General features: G+C 41.0%; 2 protein-coding genes across 9 annotated transcripts in view; one reads left to right on the forward strand and one right to left on the reverse strand.

The window, feature by feature from the left end:
• gulp1a (GULP PTB domain containing engulfment adaptor 1a) overlaps nt 1-6,993 on the forward strand; it is a 103,509-nt gene extending 96,516 nt beyond the window's left edge. For 5 of the 8 annotated variants that reach the window (XM_025903570.1, XM_025903572.1, XM_025903573.1 and 2 more), the window contains 5 exons: nt 2,705-2,791; nt 3,594-3,824; nt 4,044-4,182; nt 4,276-4,370; nt 6,218-6,993. In XM_025903570.1, the coding sequence (XP_025759355.1) occupies nt 2,705-2,791; nt 3,594-3,824; nt 4,044-4,182; nt 4,276-4,370; nt 6,218-6,289 (624 nt within the window). In that variant the 3' untranslated portion in view covers nt 6,290-6,993. Of the gene's footprint in view, nt 1-2,704; nt 2,792-3,593; nt 3,825-4,043; nt 4,183-4,275; nt 4,371-5,718; nt 5,730-6,217 lie in introns of all 8 variants that reach the window. The other 3 variants (XM_025903571.1, XM_025903576.1, XM_005450476.4) reach the window with 3 other exon arrangements.
• Nucleotides 6,994-8,761: 1,768 nt separating this feature from the next.
• The window catches only part of col5a2a (collagen, type V, alpha 2a), a 42,223-nt gene continuing 30,690 nt past the window's right edge, over nt 8,762-20,294 (reverse strand). Inside the window, 28 exon segments of the mRNA XM_005450481.4 lie at nt 8,762-10,309; nt 10,626-10,868; nt 10,965-11,146; nt 12,224-12,508; nt 12,511-12,529; nt 12,736-12,843; nt 12,952-13,005; nt 13,889-13,996; nt 14,170-14,223; nt 14,431-14,538; nt 15,151-15,204; nt 15,301-15,408; nt 15,528-15,635; nt 15,804-15,965; nt 17,362-17,415; nt 17,507-17,560; nt 17,782-17,889; nt 17,994-18,047; nt 18,157-18,210; nt 18,373-18,426; nt 18,638-18,691; nt 18,820-18,927; nt 19,022-19,120; nt 19,202-19,246; nt 19,382-19,435; nt 19,552-19,605; nt 19,698-19,751; nt 20,191-20,244. Coding sequence (XP_005450538.2) covers nt 10,163-10,309; nt 10,626-10,868; nt 10,965-11,146; nt 12,224-12,508; nt 12,511-12,529; nt 12,736-12,843; nt 12,952-13,005; nt 13,889-13,996; nt 14,170-14,223; nt 14,431-14,538; nt 15,151-15,204; nt 15,301-15,408; nt 15,528-15,635; nt 15,804-15,965; nt 17,362-17,415; nt 17,507-17,560; nt 17,782-17,889; nt 17,994-18,047; nt 18,157-18,210; nt 18,373-18,426; nt 18,638-18,691; nt 18,820-18,927; nt 19,022-19,120; nt 19,202-19,246; nt 19,382-19,435; nt 19,552-19,605; nt 19,698-19,751; nt 20,191-20,244 — 2,640 coding nt within the window. The 3' untranslated portion in view covers nt 8,762-10,162.

Consider the following 20,294-nt stretch of genomic DNA (forward strand, 5'->3'; position numbering starts at 1 on the left):
TCTCTTTCTAGTCCCTGTCAGTACTCTTGCTGCAGCATTTTGGATTAGCTGAAGACTTTTCAGCGAGTTTTTAGGACATCCTGATAATAAAGAATTACAGTAGTCCAGCCTGGAAGTAATAAATGCATGAACTAGTTTTTCAGCATCACTCTGAGACAGGATATTTCTAATTTTAGAGATGTTGCGCAAATGGAAGAAAGCAGTCTTACATAGTTGTTTAATATGTGCATTGAAGGACATGTCCTGGTCAAAAATGACTCCAAGGTTCCTCACAGCATTACTGGAGGCTAAGGTAATGCCATCCAGAGTAAGAATCTGGTTAGATACCATATTTCTAAGATTTTCAGGGCCGAGTAAAATAACCTCAGTTTTATCTGAATTAAGAAGCAGAAAGTTAGCGGCCATCCAGGTCTTTATGTCTTTAAGACATTCCTGCAGTTTAACTAATTGGTGTGTGTTACCTGGCTTCATGGATAGATAGAGCTGCGTGTCATCTGCATAGCAGTGAAAATTTATGCTATGTCTTCTGATGATGCTGCCTAAGGGAAGCATGTATAATGTAAATAGAATTGGTCCTAGCACTGAACCCTGTGGAACTCCATAATTGACCTTAGTGTGTGAAGAGGACTCTCCATTTACATGTACAAATTGGAGTCTATTAGATAGATATGATACAAACCACTGCAGTGCAGTACCTGTAATACCTACAGCATGTTCTAATCGCTCTAATAGGATATCATGGTCAACAGTATCGAACGCTGCACTGAGGTCTAGCAGGACAAGCACAGAGATGAGTCCACTGTCAGAGGCCATAAGAAGATCATTTGTAACCTTCACTAAAGCTGTTTCTGTGCTGTGATGAGCTCTGAAACCTGACTGAAACTCTTCAAATAAGCCATTCCTCTGCAGATGATCTGTTAGCTGTTTGACAACTACTCTTTCAAGGATGTTTGATATGAAAGGAAGGTTGGAGATTGGCCTGTAATTAGCTAAGACAGCTGGGTCTAGAGATGGCTTTTTAAGTAAAGGTTTAACTACAGCCACCTTGAAGGCCTGTGGTACATAGCCGATTATTAGAGATAGGTTGATCATATTTAAGATCGAAGAATTAATTAATGGCAGGACTTCTTTGAGCAGTTTTGTAGGAATGGGGTCTAAAAGACATGTTGATGGTTTGGAGGAATTAATTATTGAAGTTAACTCAGAAAGATCAATTGGAGAAAAAGAGTCTAACTTAACATCGATGGTACTAAAAGTAGCTGTAGATGATATTACATCTGTGAGATGATTATTGGTAATTTTTTCTCTAATGATAAAAATTTTATTTGTGAAGAAGTTCATGAAGTCATTACTAGTTAACGTTAAAGGGATTGTTGGCTCAGTAGAGCTCTGACTTTTTGTCAGCCTGGCTACAGTGCTGAAGAGAAACCTGGGGTTGTTCTTATTTTCTTCAATCAGTGACGAATAGTAAGATGTTCTGGCTTTGTGGAGGGCTTTCTTATAAAGCAGCAAACTATTTCTCCAGGCTAAATGATGGTCCTCTAAATTTGTGACACACCATTTCCTCTCCAGCTTACGAGTTATCTGCTTTAGGCTACGTGTTTGAGAATTGTACCACGGAGTCAGATACTTCTGATTTGAGGCCTTAGTTTTCACAGGAGCTACAGTATCCAGAGTCGTACGTAGTGAGGAGGTGAAATTATTAACAAGATGATCGACCTCTGTTGGAGTAGCGTTCAGATAGCTGCTCTGCTCTATGTTGGTACAGGGCATTGAAGATGATAACAGTGGGTGGATTATATTCTTAAACTTAGTTACAGCACTTTCAGAAAGACATCTACTTTGATAAAGTCTACTCTCCACTGCTGTGTAATCAATTATTGTAAATGTAAATGTTATCAGGAAATGATCAGACAGCAGAGGGTTTTCAGGAAACACTGTTAAATGTTCAGTTTCTATGCCATATGTTAAAACAAGATCTAGAGTGTGATTAAAGTGGTGGGTGGGTTCTTTTACATTTTGAGAGAAGCCAATTGAGTCTAATAACAGATTAAATGCAATGTTGAGGCTGTCATTTTTAGCATCTACATGGATGTTAAAATCACCCACAATAATTATTTTATCTGAGCTGAGCACTAAATCAGATAAAAAGTCTGAGAAATCAGAGAGAAACTCTGTGTAAGGCCCAGGTGGACGATAGATGATAACAAGTAAGACTGGTTTCTGAGTTTTACAGCTGGGGTGGACGAGGCTAAGCATCAGGCTTTCAAATGTCTTGGTCTTTCGTTAATTAATAGGCTGGTGTGAAAAATTGCTGCCACACCGCCCCCTCGGCCTGTGCTTCGAGATTTCTGGTAGTTAGAATGACTCGGGGGTGTTGATTCATTTAAACTAACATAATCAACAATCAAATCTTAGGAAAGATTTGTTGGATATTGTTTGTAATCACAAGTATCGATACTTTTTAGTATCTCATTGCTGACCGCGACAGCTTAATTACTTAATAATAGTTAGTTTTTAGCAGTGTGCTAAAGTACAGTGTTTTGTCATTTGTGTCAAATTCTGTTAAAAAAAAAAAGACATATGAGCAGTTTGAACGTGATTCTATATCATAAGCAAATTACACAAATTGCACTATGACATCAAATACTTTTCTGCATTCTGCTGCTTCCCTGTGTCTTGATTTGGTTTGTATCTTTTGCAGATTCAAGAACTGGAAACGGAAAACTCTGAGCTAAAGAAACAACTGCAGGAGCTTGAAGAACAGCTGATGATAGCACACGTACCTCCAGTAAGAACAAACTGCGGAGCATGCCAACCTTCAGTCTAGAAAAGTAGATTTTACAGAAGAAAATCAGACCTTAGACTTTCATTTTTCTCCTTTTCAACAGCAGTTACTGTAGCCACGGGGAACAATAGAGTGACTGCATTACACTAAAATATAGGCTGTAATGCGAGTGAAAAAAGGTCCTAAAGTCAGTGAAAACACTCAATGATATCAGCTACAACATCCACCTAAAGCTACCTGAAGTGTCTGTTATACCAGACAAAGCAACACCGCTACAGCAGCTGAATTGTTGAGTTGTACAAAACTGCATTTTGCTGCTTTTGAGATGTTTAACTCAAAGATTATGTGCGAAACAGCTGACTAATATAATAGCACCATTTAATAACGTAATCTGTGATTCAAGAATTCTGAATGAGCCAGAAGTGCACAACCTAAACCATCGTTTAAATCTAAAAGACTCCTGAATTTAAACTGTTGAGTTTTAAAAGTACTTTTAAGGACAGCTGGCTTTGCTGATTGTATTTGTGCGATTAAATGCACGGCCCCTGCCTCCAGTTTGGAATGACCAGGCCTATCTGGAGGCAGGCAGCAGGGGTCTGAGCTGTATCTGAAGCAAAGCAATTACACACCTGATTGGTCTGATGAGGAATGCGATACTTTCGGCATCTAATTGGGGCAAATGCCAGCACTTGTGACAGTCTCCTGAGAATGCAATTACCCACAGCTCCCCTATTCTACAACACTGAATAATATTGTTTCTGTCTCTCTCTTTCTGGTCATTTCCTGTCTGCGATCTTTTTCTCAGCCGCTGCACATAAACGCGGCTAATGAAGCGTACATGCTGCAGAGGCCGTCCTCTCTCTTCTGGTGCCACAGCATCAAGTCGCTCTCCTGTCTGGAAATCTCCTCTGTCACTCTCACTCCTATGAGCTCACCGGAGTCCAACTTGTCCACCGGGCTACTAACTCCTCCGCCTGCCAAACCCGCTCTCCTTCCTCCTAAACCCAATGAGGGCTGCAGCATCCCGCGGCCTCGCGTAAACACCCTCCGCTTCTCTTTTTCTGTGCTGTCTCTCTGTCCCTGGAGCCTTGTTATCTCCTGCCTTTGTCTGTGTGGTGCTTGTGCTTCTTCTTCTTCTTCTTCCCTTGTTTTGATGCAAAAAAAAAAAAAGAAAGAAAAAAAAATAGCTGTGTAGTTTGTGCATGGGTGAACTTACAGGTCTCTGCCGGTGGCTCAACCATTACTTTGTATGCAGGCGGGGAGTATCTCAATGAAGCCGCAGTCGACAGACATTTTTGACATGGTTCCCTTCTCCCCCGTGACACCTCTGGTGCCCACACCAGCCAGCAACGGCTGCCCACCCCCTCCACCCACCACATTGCCACCAGATATAAGTAAGTGAACAACTTATTTACATTTCAGTGTTTTAACCCCTCCCCCCTCCACCTCCTTGATCGTTACAGTGTTGATCTGCTCTGTGCGTGTAGGTAAAGATTTGTTTGGTGCAGAGCCGTTTGATCCGTTCACCTGCGGGGCAGCTGACTTCCCTCCAGACATCCAGTCAAAGCTGGATGAGATGCAGGTGAGCTCATCGCTGTGTCTGTTTCAGAAGAATTGCAGGCAGGCTGCTTAAACTGTGAAACTGTTTTGTTCTTTTTATTATCACAACCATTACTTTGAAGATTAAAGATTTTCCTCTTGCCTTCATAAATAAAGGCTTTGCGCATCACGAGCGACGCCTCAGCTGAACCTAGTAACAAACTCCAGTTGTCTAACAGCAGTGCACACCGCTGTAATTGCCTCCACATCAGTTCCACCATACAGTACACGGTTTATTAAAATTAATAATGTTTGAGTAGAAAGATGCAGTCGCACAGCAATAGAAACAATTTGTGAGGAATTATCTAATGAGGAAAGGTTTAGTGACTCATCGATGGGTAAGAGTAGCTACTTTATTCATTTTAATCAGAGGACACGGAACCGCTAATGTGTTCATAAAGGACTGTGTTAATAAAAAGTGTTTAGTGTATCACTCTGATGTGTTTTCCTGCCTGCATGAAAATGTCGTGATATTACAGCGAAGCGAGTTCAAGCAGTTGTTGTGGTTGGGATGGAGCAATAAATGAAAACTGTAGTCAGATCTGTAATAAAAAAACAATGGATGCTGATTAGAAATAAACTTTTGCTTTCAGACTGCGTCTCAAACCTTTGTGCGGATTTCCAAAAACGGAGGGAACTAAAGAAGCGTGTGTTCAGTCATTTAATCCAAAGCGATAAATCAGGATTTGGATATATGATGTCATGTATAAGATAACAAGTCAGACTTTTTTTTGTTAAGTGTGTAAAGTTTATCTTACACCCGCTGTAATTGATTTGTGTTAACAGACAAATGCACGTTCTTGTTAAAGGTCAGTGAATGCAGAAGTGGAATTAAGTGGATCCATCATTTCCTAACAAACTACAAAAGTGATCCTGAAATAGTTTCCTTTAGTCGGTGGTATTTATTCGCAGGGTTTCCTTTCCTGTAATTGGTAATTATTAGAAACACACCTCGCAGCCTTGTTAACAGATGAGATTAATTAAGTGGAATTGTAGCGGTGCTTTTTTTCTGTTTGCAAGAGCAGGACATGGGGAAAAAAGGGTTTGAAAAGCTGCTGTAGCTTCTGTTTTCGTGCTGTCACACAGTTATCAGTGCAGTTACACCATGTTCACATGAATCTGTAAAAACCGCCTGAAAATGACAACATTTGCTTTAAAAAAATTGTGACTTCAAAACTGCGAAATCCAAGGTTCAGTTTGGAAAACACCTGTTGAGCTTTGGCAGTGTGTCGCCAGTAGGAGGCAGCGTTGCTCTGATGTTTCTCTCCTCCCTGTTCTCTCTTCTTAATGACTAACAGCTGAACGTATCTCTTTCCCTCTCCCACTCGTAGCGGCAGAGATGGTTCGTAGTCCTTTGCCCTCTGCTTGTGCTGTTGTGTTTTCGTCTTGCACGCTCTGAATGCAGCTGCACGCGCTCACATTTGCAGACTCCACCGACGCTGCCAGTGCATCTGTGGCAGCTTCATTAGCTTGGCTTTCTTCATGACTTACTCTGTGTCTTTTTGATTAACAAGAACAAATACGCACTTCTTAAGCTTGAAAATATTTGTTTTGCACATAAACAATGTTGGGGGGGTGCATGACGGCCTCATTTGCAAAATAAGCTCGACTTACTTTGATCTGCTATAATTGAGTTTTCCCTTTAGGATTCATGCCTTGCCGTTTCTGATCTTGTCTAAAATCCATGACCCAGCATGATGCAGTGTCAGTGTGGTTTAGCTCGTCTTTACCTCTGAGGTTTTTCCAGCGGGCCTCAGTGTCAATAAAAGCGGCCCTGTGTGGTCTCACAGAAACGGCGTCCTGCCTGTCATGTGGCTTCATGTCTTCCAGGAGGGGTTCAAAATGGGACTAACCTTAGAGGGCACCGTCTTCTCTCTGGACCCGCTAGACAGCCGCTGCTGATGATGAGAAGATGAACCCTTCGAGGTGCACTTTTAACCCGTTTGTATGAAGAAGAAGTGCCAAAATCCACTCCACGGTTGAGTCAAGATGTCACAGTTTTCATCTTGAGGTTTATATGCATTTGCATTTAGATTGGTTTTCGATATTTCAAGGTAAACTCAGATCCATTATAGTAAAGAACTATTTTTGTAATAAAAAAAAGACAAAAAATGCGTATGGAGGTATTAGGTTTGAGTACCTTTGCTTGCACAGGAGGGGACAGATGTAAATAGTCGATATGTTCAATGGTACACCCTGTGGCAGAATTTTCATATGTGTGTATGCACCGTTTGAATTCTGTATTGTCGACACATTCCTGTTTGTATGCCAAACACAAGCTGGCAAGAAAAATAAATGGAATCTATATTGTGACAAAACCTTTGAGCTTTTAACATCACATATTTTACTCCACATTAATTCATACGTTATGTAGTTGATTAATCCAGCCTCATATTTTCTTTTTTCTTTTTTTTTTACTTCAGTGACCTTTCCGCTTGTTGTCCTTTGTTCTGTTCAGATTTTGACCAGATTGAGTTGCCATTTCGGTGTTTACCTTTCATTTTCTGCACTTTTATCTTTGTCCAGCCAGTTCTATTCCTGTTATTTCACTTTTGGTTGAATTAACTTTGCTGTTACAGATATTAAAGAAAATCCTACTATGAAAACTTCCCCTCACTCATTCTTCTGTGTTATAGAAGTTATATCTGACTTTATTTATATGTGGCATTTGTTTTTGAAACATTTTCTTCTAGTGGCAGAATGATTATAATGCTGTAGGCTCGGCTAAATCACAATGACGCCCTTGAATTTTTCCGAGTGCCATCACAACATTTTTGTGTATGATTGCCATCAGCTTACAAAAGGGAAACATGAAAAAAACTGGAACTCTTCTTAGAAATAGAAGGTACAGAGTCCATATGTTTACATGCCACTGCTCTCTATTCTGCAGTTTCAAAGCCTCTTTTAGCCAATATGCCTTTGTGACTTTTAAGTACATCTAATGAACTTTTAAGAGTTAAGATTCAGGTCTATGTAACAGCGGTATTGTACATGGTAGCTGCAGTTAGCGAGGTTAGCTTTCTGCAGGGTGTATAATACTGCTGTAGTACTGCAACTAAATATATTGACGTTTTCTCTGGATAGTAAGTTAATATTGATAGCATCTCCTCCTCCACAGAACCAAGCTCATTAATGGTGCTCAGGGTGAAAGCTTTAACTGATGCAGAAGTTGGGGGTTGTTGTGGAACTGTGCTTAGCTTGCAGGTGTCTCTTCACATTTGCAGTAGAGGTCTTAACAGCTGACGTAACTTAATCACATTGATTACATGTTGTTCTCATCTTTTTGACTCACCAATACAGAATGTGTCATTTTGCTAGTTAAAGTGCGAATGCACACTAACAGCAGGGATTGGATCCCTTTTTTTTCTCTCTTGCTGAAGTCACAGCGGTCGCAGACTGTGGCACTACAAAAATGTTTTTGACTGTGTGCAATGAACTTACACTCTCAATGCCTTTGATATGGTTGCATTAAAGACTGGTACCAGGTCTGTGACCACCTGCAGTTGGTTGTCAGTGATAAGACTGGTGATGCCTAGCTATGCCTTCTGTCTGCTCTCAATTTGCTATTGAATATGACAATTTCGTGCAATCTGCTTGGGATAGTACAGCAATTCATCCTCCATCCATTCGCTTCCGCGTATCCTTTTCAGGGTCGCGGGGGGCGCTGGAGCCTATCCCAGCTGTCATAGGGCGAGAGGCGGGGTACACCCTGGACAGGTCGCCAGTCTGTCGCAGGGCTAACACACAGAGACAGACAACCATTCCCACTCACATTCACTCCCGCATTCACACCTAGTACAGCAGTTAATTATGATAAATTGTGAAAACTGCAAATCTGCAAATTGCCATCTGCATACACAGAGATTCACATTAATTACTTCTATTAAGAGTCCAGCCAGAAATCTGAATGGGTAGATTTTAAACAGAAGTTCCTCCACAAATAGTGGTGTAGTTGCTGCAGAACAGCATGTTAACTGCAAAAATGACAGGGGCATTTGGCAACCTTGCTTTTATATAGAAAAATAAGTTGAATCGAGTCCCCGAATGCCCCATGAGATAGAACTATGACATGAGGTGCAATAGCTCAGATTAGGTCCACTGTCTAAACAGATTTTCTTCGTATTTAAGATTCACCTTAACCACTGGGGTGCTTAAGCACATCACCACAGGCAGGGAGAGAGTGATTCACTCAGTCATCGTCCCAATTCTTCAGTTGCTACAGTTGTGCTGTAAAAAAAAAAAAAAAAATCACATCTGATTTTCTCTTTTTCTTTTCTCTTAAAACAAAATTTTGCCTCTCTCGAGGCTGCTATCGTAGAAGATTTATAATGATCCAAAATGAAGTCTACTCAAACAAGAACAGGCAGAGAGAAGTATTTTCAATATTTATTTTCAAAGGAAGAAACGCATCTGCTTCCAGTGTGGAAACCCCCCTCTTCATCCTCTTCCTCCTCCTTCTCCTCCTCTCTGCCTTGGGGGTGTTTGCAGGCAGTCATGCCTTGCATAATTCTAACAAATCTATAATAAATATACTCAAATTCGAACCAAATGGTCACAAGAGAATTACTTAAAAGCACAGTCAAAAAAAGGAAAAATGTAAAACAAACTGTTCACATTGAAAACTTTGTTTAAAAAGTAAATTAAACTAAATATGAATTTGGGTGCAAAACTGGCCAATGCAAAGAGCCTAACTATACCTGAATCAATATGACAAGAGCTTAGGGGGATTAACAAGCATTTAGTTTAATTTGTTGCATAGCAAAAAATAAAAAATACAAAGCAAACAGGCACACTCAGCCGTCTTATTCTATAAAACTGAGTATTAAAAAAAAGATTTCAAGAGCATATATGTCCAGGATACTGCAAAGGGGGAGCTGACATGCATAAAAATCGAATATTCTGTGCTACCTTTTCACTGTACCATAATTGTATAATTGAAGGGGGAAAAAATAATTACAAATCACCACACACCACTCACATGACACCTCATTCATCTCCCCATTGTTGACAGAGAGATCTTTATTGGCATCCCCAAACCCTGCCCTGTACCGCGCAGCTGGGAGAAGTGCACAAAGGTCACACTACTTACAAAACAGCACCTGTGTGAAACAAAAGAATTACATGTAGTGTCATGGTGTTCTCAGTTCCGGTGACGAGGTAGCTAACACTGAGTGACTGACAGTCTTCATGCGTCTTTAATGTTCTACATGGTCGGTACAGAGTTTCGAGTAACTAGTTACAGACATCGGTTCATCAGAACTCTCATGAGAAAATACCTGCGCCAGCGAACGCATCAGCGTATTTGTTTCCTCAATAGCACCACAAAGATGTTTTATATTCAGACAATGACGTGAAAAAACACAAAAAGAAAATAGAGAAGTCTCTAAAAAAAATTAGTAGTGGTGGGACATACGTCGTAGTTTCAGTGGAAACATTCTGGGCTTACGAACAGCAGTCATAATAACACTTTAAAGCTTCTATGTTCTTTGGTGAAATTAAAGGGTAAGATCTTTGGACCTCGAAAATGCACAAAGCTTGAAGTCAAACATACACAAGACGACAGAGGAATGATTCTGATTTTTTTCTTTTAAACCAATTTTTCATGTAAATTCCAAAACAAATCTTTGCTGTCTTGAACTGGGTCGAAAGGCACAATAAATATCTCGCCACGGGGCCACAATAGTCCTCGGTACTCGTATGTACAACGTGGCTGATCGCGTCAGCTGTCAGTTCAACAGTCTCGGGATTCTCCTTGACGCTTCCTTGCTGACACCTTTACAAGAAGCACACGGACCCGATGTCGACGCCGAACTCTTGATCCCGGCCACCAATGTCCACGGGGGCAATATCCACAATGGGAAGTCTTGCTGTTTTCTGTGTCCTATACTCAAACACGGTCTTGCCCCAGTTGCCATTTGCTTGCTGTTAAAGAGATAAAAACACAGGTTCATCAGTGAACTCTACGAAGGGAAAGGCTTCATGAGAACGTTTGTGTGTGCGCATCCAAATCCTGAATACATCTTATTCCTCAGCACGCTGTTCATTTTGGCTTCATGTTCATGCACATACACTCACCTCCTGCTATAAATTTAACTGAAAAACTACATTTGTATTAACCCCCTGATAGAATCTGTTAGAAGCCTGCTACCTACTTTCACACCCAGCAGACCTGTCCAGTATTAGCTCACTACTCCATCCTTATCGTCAGGTATGTGTTGAACTAAAACACTAGACTTACTGTGCAGGAGTCCTCCACCACTGTGTATCTGAACCGGTTGTTTCCCTCTGCTTTGAGTTCTAGGTCATTGGAGCCTTTGAGGATCACAGCTTTCTTTAAGTTGCCCGTCTTGTCATCCATGTAGCCCACAGAGTTCTTGCAGTGGTACGTGATGGTCTGGGAAACCTCTTTGGACAGCAGGCGGATGAAGGTCATCTGCACTGCGACGGTGTTTGATGGCTGATCTTTGTTGCCATAAGCAAACTAGAAGCACAAATTTGTACAGCATGTTAAGTTCTGGATTGATTTAAAAATGTTCTCACACACACAGACACACACAACTAGTGTGTAACTGCTCACATGTGTTCCGCTGTTCATGTCGGCTCCAAACCACACAGGCTTGTTCCTGGAGGAGGTCCACCACACTTTACGAGGTATGCTGGATGGGTTGGCAGAGATGCAGGTCTCTCCAGTGTCCATGTTGCAGTACACTTGAATGGCATCCTCTGCACTACCTTGGTTTGGATCCACCCAGTACTCACCTACATCACAAAATGGAAGGATTCTAATAAATTGCACTTTCAGAAGTAGGCATATACTAAGTCAGTGTCTACATGAACGAACCCCTAGGGCTAATAATTGGTACTAAAGGCATCTGTTTCCTTGAGTACTTTAAAGGTCCATACATCTCCCAAGCTGTAAAAGGTATGTATTTGTACCATTTCCTTAAGTTTTCAGGATGACTGTCTGCAATTAGCCTCCTTAGAGACATGGCTGTGGTATAAATTCTAGGTGACTTCCTTCCTGAGTCATTGGGTTCATAAGTTTGTCTGAAAACTTGAGGTAATGGTCACAGAGATTCAAACCGTCCAAGGTTTTTAGTAGATGCAACTACAGTATCAATTTGAAAATCCTAAGTCACCTGTTCTTGAGTTATCACATTCACACATTGTATGTCCTGCACAAGGGGTCATCACAGCATATTTGATCTGGCAGACTTGTTACAACAAATAGCCTTCCTGATGCAACCCCAGATGGATTTGTGTCTCCTCCTGGGATCAAACTGTGGATCTTTCTCTTGTTAGGCGAATGTGTATACTACTATACTCGGGAGCCTTGACATTACATGCCAGCAACTTTAGTTTGTGTGTCAATATTTACATCAGCAAATAGAAAAACGAACAAAATCTCACAAACCAAACACAAATGTTTCTGGGGACACAATAACGTGATGGAAACCAAAACATGTGAAGGCTCACACTGAGACATAAACGAAGCGGAGGGTTCATCAGTGTTGTGAGCTGGAAAAAGTGTGGCGGTAAAACATGTTTTAATCACCATTCATAAACTGCTGTAGCATTTATTGTTAGCTTGTCATTTCCGCTTCTGCTCTATCACGTTATCATTTCCTGAAAAACACTAACGTTTTGTTTCATGATTTTTAAAATTTATTGTTTTTAGATTTTGCAGGTTTTTTAATTCCTGTTGTGTTTTTGCAGCATTTTCCTTTTTGCTGGTGTTTTCTTAAGCTGCAGTGTATTTGACCTCTCAAGGCCACCATAGAAAAACATCTACATTCTAATAAAGTCAAATCAGTTTAAATATCTCCCCTCACTCACCGCTCTTCTTCATGGGGTAGCACCTCTTGAGGTCGTCGCAGGTCCTGGCAGGATGTTTCTTGCTGCCGTCTGGGCTCTTCATGTTGTCGATCTGGCTCTTGAGGGCTTTCAGTGTGGCTTGAACACCGGGGTCCACGGGCACTATGGTGGAAGCATTGCTGTTGGGCAGAGCCTCGTCCTCACTGAACTCAGGAGGAGGTGGCCCAGAGTCGTAATCCTGGGGGCCGCCGAATAGGTCATCCACAGCCGCCATGGGACGTCCTGGAGGGCCTGGAGGACCTGGGGTCCGGGTTCTCCCGGAGGGCCCTTCGGGATTTGGAATAGTAGTGTGAAAACTGTACTATTTGGGGTTTTTATTTACACATTGAAATTTTGCACAGAAAAAAACCCATTGCCTATTCCCTATGTACCAAACATCTGTTGAAAAGATGTTCTGCATTTTAACAAACATTCTCATCTGGCTCCTTTTTATGAGCTCTGCACACACTTTTTGCTGCATAATGAGACGATACCTCTGGTCCAACTTCTCCTGTGATGCCACGAGTTCCTGGAGGTCCCATTGGTCCAGGCAGTCCTATGTATCCTTCCTTTCCAGGAGGCCCGATAGGTCCAGGAGGTCCCTAAATCATAAGGAACCGTTAACCTCAAATATAAGAAATTAATTCCAAAGTTATAGCTGATATGAAGATTATTCTCTTCCTCAACACGAATGAATTGGTGGCAATTACCCTTGGTCCACTGGGTCCAACAATTCCTGGAGCTCCCTGCTCACCAGTTGTGCCCTAAAAGCAATAAATCAATCTTTATTAGTCTCTTTAATGCACTTGAACTCCATGAACACAATCTGTTGATGATACTCAAGTGGGAAAACTCAGCTAATGGTACCATTTGTTTTGTTCAGCTGAATTTTTGTGAAACAAAGTGTCCACTTTAGGTGACTGCCAAGAGTAAAGTAAATACAGTAACTGGGTCATGAGGGTGGATTGATGGGATAATGTTTTACTGTTTATCCCATCATGTCTACATAGATCCTTTTCCTACAACGATAAACAAAGTTTGGTTAAACTGCGTCAACGGCCTGTCAGTAAGACCTAAACTGTAAATTAAGCTTAGGTAGTGGCCTTGCATTTTATCTACAAATCTCTGGAGCTGATCAGCTGATCGCATTTTTAATGGTGAGTTCACAAATTCATAAAGGATCGTTTGAACTTAAGTTCAAAAGCGCTTATTTTTTCAACACTGAAAAAAGTTTTCTTTGTATCCATCCGCTGTACTTAAAGAAAACGGGGGCAAAATTTAAACAACCTTGATTCTATGTAGCAACATTTTTTTTCTAAAACTAATCTATTGAAGGGGCTGTTATGTTGAAAACCAGCCTAATACAGTACTGAATATTAAAGGGAGGCTGTGATCGTACCAACAAAGTAAAAACTGACAGACAACATTGTTAGCAAAAAACGGAAATGAAGCTGCACTCATTTACAAGCTCTGCATTAAAATGAAAGAGAATTATGTTCAAATAAAAAATTAAAGATCCTTTGATCACTGCCTGATTTGCATTTCAGAACGCGGTTGGTAAAGGTGGAATAACGAGAGAATACTCGACTGTACTGTATGCAGTAGGTCGGAAATCCTCTGAGAGTCAACATTATCATTTTTACTTACTGGAGGTCCGGGGAGACCCTGCAAACCAGTGAAGCCTCTGTGTCCTTTCTGGCCTCTCTCTCCATGATCACCCAGGTCACCCTTATCTCCTCTTGGCCCTTGGGGTCCCTGAGTTATAAAAGATTCAGGGCATTTCATAATTACTGTCATGAAATGATGAAGATTGCTTTTAGTGCTGTTCTGCACTGAGATCCAAATGAATGTTCAGTGAAAGCTATCTGAAAAGGTAATTTACTTTCATAAAACAGATCATTCCACATAACCACAAGCTGAAGACTCACCACTAATCCTCTCTTTCCAGCTGAGCCAGGTGGTCCAGGAGGTCCTCTCGAGCCCTGAAAATGAGCAAAATCATTAGAAGGCCCTCAGGGAACACAGACCTCTGCCAACACTGAGAGACTATCCAGCCTTCTGGTACTCAAACACATTATTCAGTTACTATTAAGGGTTTCAATCAAATCTGCCTCCAGAATGTCCTCATGTGCCCTTGGTACATCTGTTAATACACCCTGCACATGAACAGAAAAAAAAAACCCACTTACAGGCTCTCCTCTCTTTCCAGCATCACCTGGGGCACCAACTGGACCAGGAGGTCCAGGAAGTCCCTGAGGACCAACCAAGCCTTCTGGACCAGGATCCCCTCGGTCTCCCTAAAAATGTAAAAATTTAACAAGTGTTAGCCACCTGCAACATCTTTATTTTTTTTTCCCTTTTTCTAATCAATAGGTTTTTTTTTTTTTTTAAATAAGAAATAATCAAAGCAACAAATTTCTTCTGGCATTGGTCACCAAAGTTTATCACTCATCACCACATTCACGAACAACCCTAGTTGAAAATACATTTCTCCATTTGCAGACACAATAAATAACACCAAATTAAGCAAGAAGTCAAGAGGAACCAAGAGCAAAACAATAAAAAAATAAAATACAAGTTTGTGTCCCAATAAACAGAAAAGAGGAATCAAGCACCTCACCAGATCTTGTGGCCCAAGTCAGAATATTTTCCTCTTTTTGTAATGGTAAACTAATATTGTAACTAATGTTTTTCTATTGAATCCTTCCAGGTTCTTTGTCGCCAGGAAATAATACACAGATCCTTCAAGACCTTTGCCTACGCTGGAGAGGATAGTTTGGAATACCTGTGCATTCCATACTAAGGTACAAGATCTTTCAAGATAAGAGTTATATCCCTCCAGCAACCTTAGATTAATATAAGATGAATACTTTTTGCAATGTCATATTTTGATCCTTCCTGTGTCTTACCCTCTGTCCAATAACACCATCCTTTCCTGGTGGGCCGTCTGATCCTGCAGGACCCTGAGGACCAGACAAAGAAAAAAACAAAAACAGAACATTTAGACAGCTTTGCTAGCGTTAGTTGGGAACCACAAACACTTTAAAACATGCACTTACATCAGGACCAGGATCACCACGAGGTCCATTAGCACCGGGAACACCGACTGGACCTGGAGGGCCTTTATCTCCAGGTGCTCCTGTTGAGCCCTGCTTTCCTGGGGGACCCTAATAAAAGCAAACAGAAAAGTCACAATACAACAAAAAGAACACGAATATCAAGTTTAGACTTTTAAGCTAGTAAATAACAAAGCTGGTACACAGCAGATATCGGATTTGATACCAACCGCTGGTCCTGGGAGACCTGGTGGCCCACGCTCTCCTCTCTGACCATGAAGACCCACAGCGCCTCTCTGCCCTGTAGTTCCAGCTGGGCCTGGAGGACCATTAGGACCCTAAAGCACGCAACATTAAATTAAATAATCTTAAAGACAAACAGAAGAACAAGCAACAAGGGATTTCTTAAAAATGTATGAGCTGGGACGATAAAAAAAAAAAAAATTCAATTAAATTGTCTGTTTTATTAAAATTTTGAAAAACCAATTAAAATAAATTGACTTTACCGTAGGGCCATCCTCTCCAGAGTCCCCTTTGTCTCCTGGGCTACCTGGTGATCCTGGAGGTCCACGTTCTCCTTGTCGTCCAGGTGGTCCATGATCTCCACGAAGTCCAGGAGGACCCTCTTTTCCTGGAGGTCCCAAGGGTCCCGCTTCTCCTAAAGGACCCTGATAAGACCGGTTACAGTCACAAATATTGTCATGTGGTTGAAAGCGTCAAATGCACTTTTTCATAGGACGTGCTACAATATGTAAAAGAAAAAATAAGTTTATCCCTGATCCAAGTGGTCACTGAAAACCTTTATAGTTAAAAAGGAAAAAAAATCCAACGCATAGAAAACACATTTCAGATGAATACTTTTTCTCTGTAGAAAACAAAAGAAAATCTTAGAGGTGCATATCTTGTACATTTTTTAAATTTCTCTAATTATCGTGGATGATGACGGAAATTAGTAGTTATAATAATTAACTCTATCCTCTATTGTTTGAGTTCTCTTCAGTCTTAACTACAATGGTGATGGTGGAAAATGAAGCTGGTAAAGTTTTTTGTCTGTCATTTCACACAGCCTTAGCTGATTCTGTTGGGGCATACATGGGCCAGGTTTGACCCTGGTGATGAAACCAGCAGAACAATCTCAAGCCGGACATCCCCAGGCTGCATTATGTATTCAGTGAAGTAAGTGAAAAGTTGATACCACGTTTAAATTAATAGATTTTTGTCAGGGTCACCATATTGGTGCTGATAATTTAAAAAGACTTTTGAAACAAGGATCCAGACTTATTGTAAAGCATTATGTCATAGTGACCAAAATTCACAGCATTTAGCCACTCTGTGTGTCATGCCTTCATTTACTTCATCTTTGTCAGCAGGGCCATCTGAGGAAAACAAATGTTGCTCTGTATGTTGGTACAGATAAAAAAGAAATGCGAGGGGAGGGGAAGTGGGTTGGCAGATTAGGGACACAGCAAGAGGGGGATGGAAATGTGTGTGTGGATCATATCCTGCGAGCAGTTTTGTAATCTTTCTTTCTATACAAATAATAGTAAAGAATTGATCACAGAAAAGAAAAATGATGCCTTAACGTACAAATTTCAGAGGGTCAATACAATACATACAACACAGAGTAGAGGCATGACTAATATGGGACTATAAACCAGTTATCTCTTATCTATTGTAAGGTCTTTACCTTACAATATAAAGTGCCTTGAGGCAACTGTTGCTGAGATTTGGCGTTATATAAATCAAATTGAAATGAATTCAGATTGTTATACACACAAGACTGCTTAATGGAGGAATGATGGTGTCCTTTTTAAAATGAAAGGGAAGGAGACAGACAGCAATTTTTGCTTATTTGGAAACGTAACTTAGCTGTGACGTACGAAGGCAGAATTTTAGATTTTGTGTCAGCATTTATTTTGATTTGCAAACTAATTCACTAAAGTAATTTATTTACATAAGCGGGTGATTGTGCATCATCTTTGGTGGTTTAACATTTGTAACCCACACATTTTTCTTTTTCTTTCATGACCTTGTATTCAAACCCTAACTTGGGGCAGTACTTACAGGTGGGCCAGGGGGTCCAACCCTTCCTGCAGAGCCTGGGAAACCAGTGGGGCCCTGCAAAAAAAAAAAAAGTGGTTTGAACACCAACAGAAAATAACATATTGTTTTGAAATGTACTTATAACTGTAGGATCAATGGATCTTACCGGTGCTCCCTGTGTTCCTCTTCCTCCTTTCAGGCCAGCAACACCAACTGGCCCCTAAAAAATATACCAACATTTCATGAGAACATAATCTCTCAGTGCATGCATGCAGGAAACACATGCAACTGAGAGATTATGTTCTAATGAGGAGCAAGCTGAAAGTTAAAGCTAGCTTCTTTAGAACTCTCAGCCAAACTGGATTAACTAAATGTATAGCAATAAATAAGTGGTTTTGGAAATAAAAATGTGTCAGAACAACTCCATTATTTGCAACTCACAGGAGGTCCATGGGCACCAGCCAAGCCCTGTGGCCCAGGAGACCCCGCATCTCCTTTTTGGCCTTGCTCTCCAGGCTCTCCTTTTACTCCAGGTTGGCCATCAGGACCCTGTGAGGTGTAAATGACATTAGCAGAGATGCTTTTCCTCCTTTATCTCCTGTGACATTGTCAAAGGCATCCATATATTTAGCAAAGTGTTTCAGTGTACTTACAGGGGGGCCAGAAAATCCAACAGCACCAATAGGACCAGGGTCCCCTCTTGATCCCTGTAGCACAAGATAAATGTTCGTATTACTTTGTAATGACCTGCCTTGTTTCGGCACAATATACCAATATTTAATGTGTAAGATGAAAACACTGGTGAGGTGTACCCACAGGTGTTCCTCTGGATCCTGGTGGTCCAGATGGTCCTTTGGGTCCAGGTTCTCCCTGTAAAGAAGCCACAGGTTTATTGCAATAATTTGGAGAACAATTCATTGAACATCCAGTATTTTATGGGTGTGAAAGCAGCATGAGGCAAAGAGTTTCCTTCCCAGAACAGTAGGCCTACTCCTGCTTTTATGCTTTATGTGTGTTTTATAAAGACTCTACCTTCTCACCACTGGGTCCTGCAGGTCCTGATGGTCCAGTGGGACCTGGTGCTCCCTGTTGACAGGAACGAAATGTGGTTGGGGATCTTTGCTCATCACCATCACTCATCATTAACAGAAACGTGTGCAGTCACGTCAGCAAACAGATTTCTTTCAACAAGCATAGACAAGTCTTAAGCTTGTATGGATACAGCATAAGTTTTGGCTTACACTCCTGTCAGCTGACACTAAATGTTTATGCAGCAAGTCTACGATGCTTCACTTACTCTTGCGCCATCATTTCCAGCTGTACCTTCAGATCCTTTCTCACCAATTGCTCCCTGAACAAACACAATGCATGAAAAAGTGTTGCAGACACTTTAAAGCGGAATATAGTCATGAAAAAAAACTAAGGCTAAAAGCATTGCAAAGATTACTTCAATTTTTGCAAAGATGATCACATACTTACTCTTTCACCTTTGGGACCAGAAGGACCAGAGATGCCCCTCTCTCCTGGCATTCCCTGAAGACCTGGAGGACCCACATCACCTAAAGCACCGGTGGGACCAGGGCTACCCTTCAGTGACAAGCATCACGGTTAATACAAGTTAGCCCAAACCAAACCATCCAGACTTGTGAGTTATACATTAATCAGTGGTGTGTAACAGTACCTTTGGCCCATCTGGACCAGGTGCACCAGGAATTCCTTTAGGTCCCTGCAGACCAGTTGGACCCAGTTCTCCTCTCTCCCCAGGAATTCCACGCTCTCCCTGGGAAATAGATATGACCAGTTGAGTCTCAGATAGTCAAACTCCAGCTTGGACTGATTGGAATCAGTGCAGTTCACCTACCCTCGGTCCAATCTGACCCACAGGACCAAGTTCTCCAGGAATACCCTGAAAGAAAAAAGCTGATTTTTAATGCTCAGTCCAAAAAAGACATGAAATTTAAATTCATCCAAGATCTTTTGCAATAATAATGTAGTATTGGATATAACTCAAGGCTGCTTTCATAGTTTTTGTCGGACTCACTTGGTCACCTGGTTTCCCAGACTCTCCAGGAGGCCCTTGATTTCCAGGCAAACCCTAAGAACACAAAAAAAGACAACTTTCAGAAATTATTTAGAACCAGAAGTAATCCAACTCCATGAACTGTTTTAAAACTTTCTGTCCTTTTACAATGACTCAAAACAATTACACACCGGGAAGCCATTTTCACCTGGAGGTCCCTGCTCTCCTCTGTCTCCTGCAACACCCTGTGAGAGGACAAACACTTGTGTGTAATCAACAGCAATTTAAAAAAAGGTCTTAGCAAAAAGTTTTTAAAAAAGAGTAATCAGACACTTACAGGTGGACCAGGGGGTCCTGCAGGTCCAACCTCTCCATCTTTTCCTGGAGGACCCTGTGGACAAAGTCACACTTAGAAATCCTGCCCATTACGCACCTGATGGGGATCCACTCCTTCATCTCCTAACAGCCTGCGATCAGTTTAGGTTGACTGCATTAATAATGACTTCTGTGCTCATGAACAATCTAATAAATCCAAATATATATATATATATATATGTATGTATATATATATATATATATATATATATATAATATATATTTTTATCAAATCCTGATAACAAAAAAAAATGTAACTGTTTATCATTAATGCTGACATATCATCCTGCTACTGACTGAAAATTATTTGGTGGGCCTTCCCTTTCTGCCATATAATCAAAAAGGTAAGTACACAAGGCCCCAAGTACAACTTTTTGACTGTAATAAGTCTAAAACTAATTGTAGAGCACTTTTTGTTGCCGTACTTCAGCACGTGCACTCAAAATAGTACTCACTCTTTGACCTGGCACTCCTGCAGATCCCTGTTCCCCCGTCTTTCCTGGGTCACCCTTTAAGAGCAAAATATATTGAATTAGAGACAGAACATGACATTACTACA

This window comes from Oreochromis niloticus, linkage group LG16 (assembly GCF_001858045.2).
Source record: "Oreochromis niloticus isolate F11D_XX linkage group LG16, O_niloticus_UMD_NMBU, whole genome shotgun sequence".
Classification (NCBI taxonomy): Eukaryota; Metazoa; Chordata; class Actinopteri; order Cichliformes; family Cichlidae; genus Oreochromis; species Oreochromis niloticus.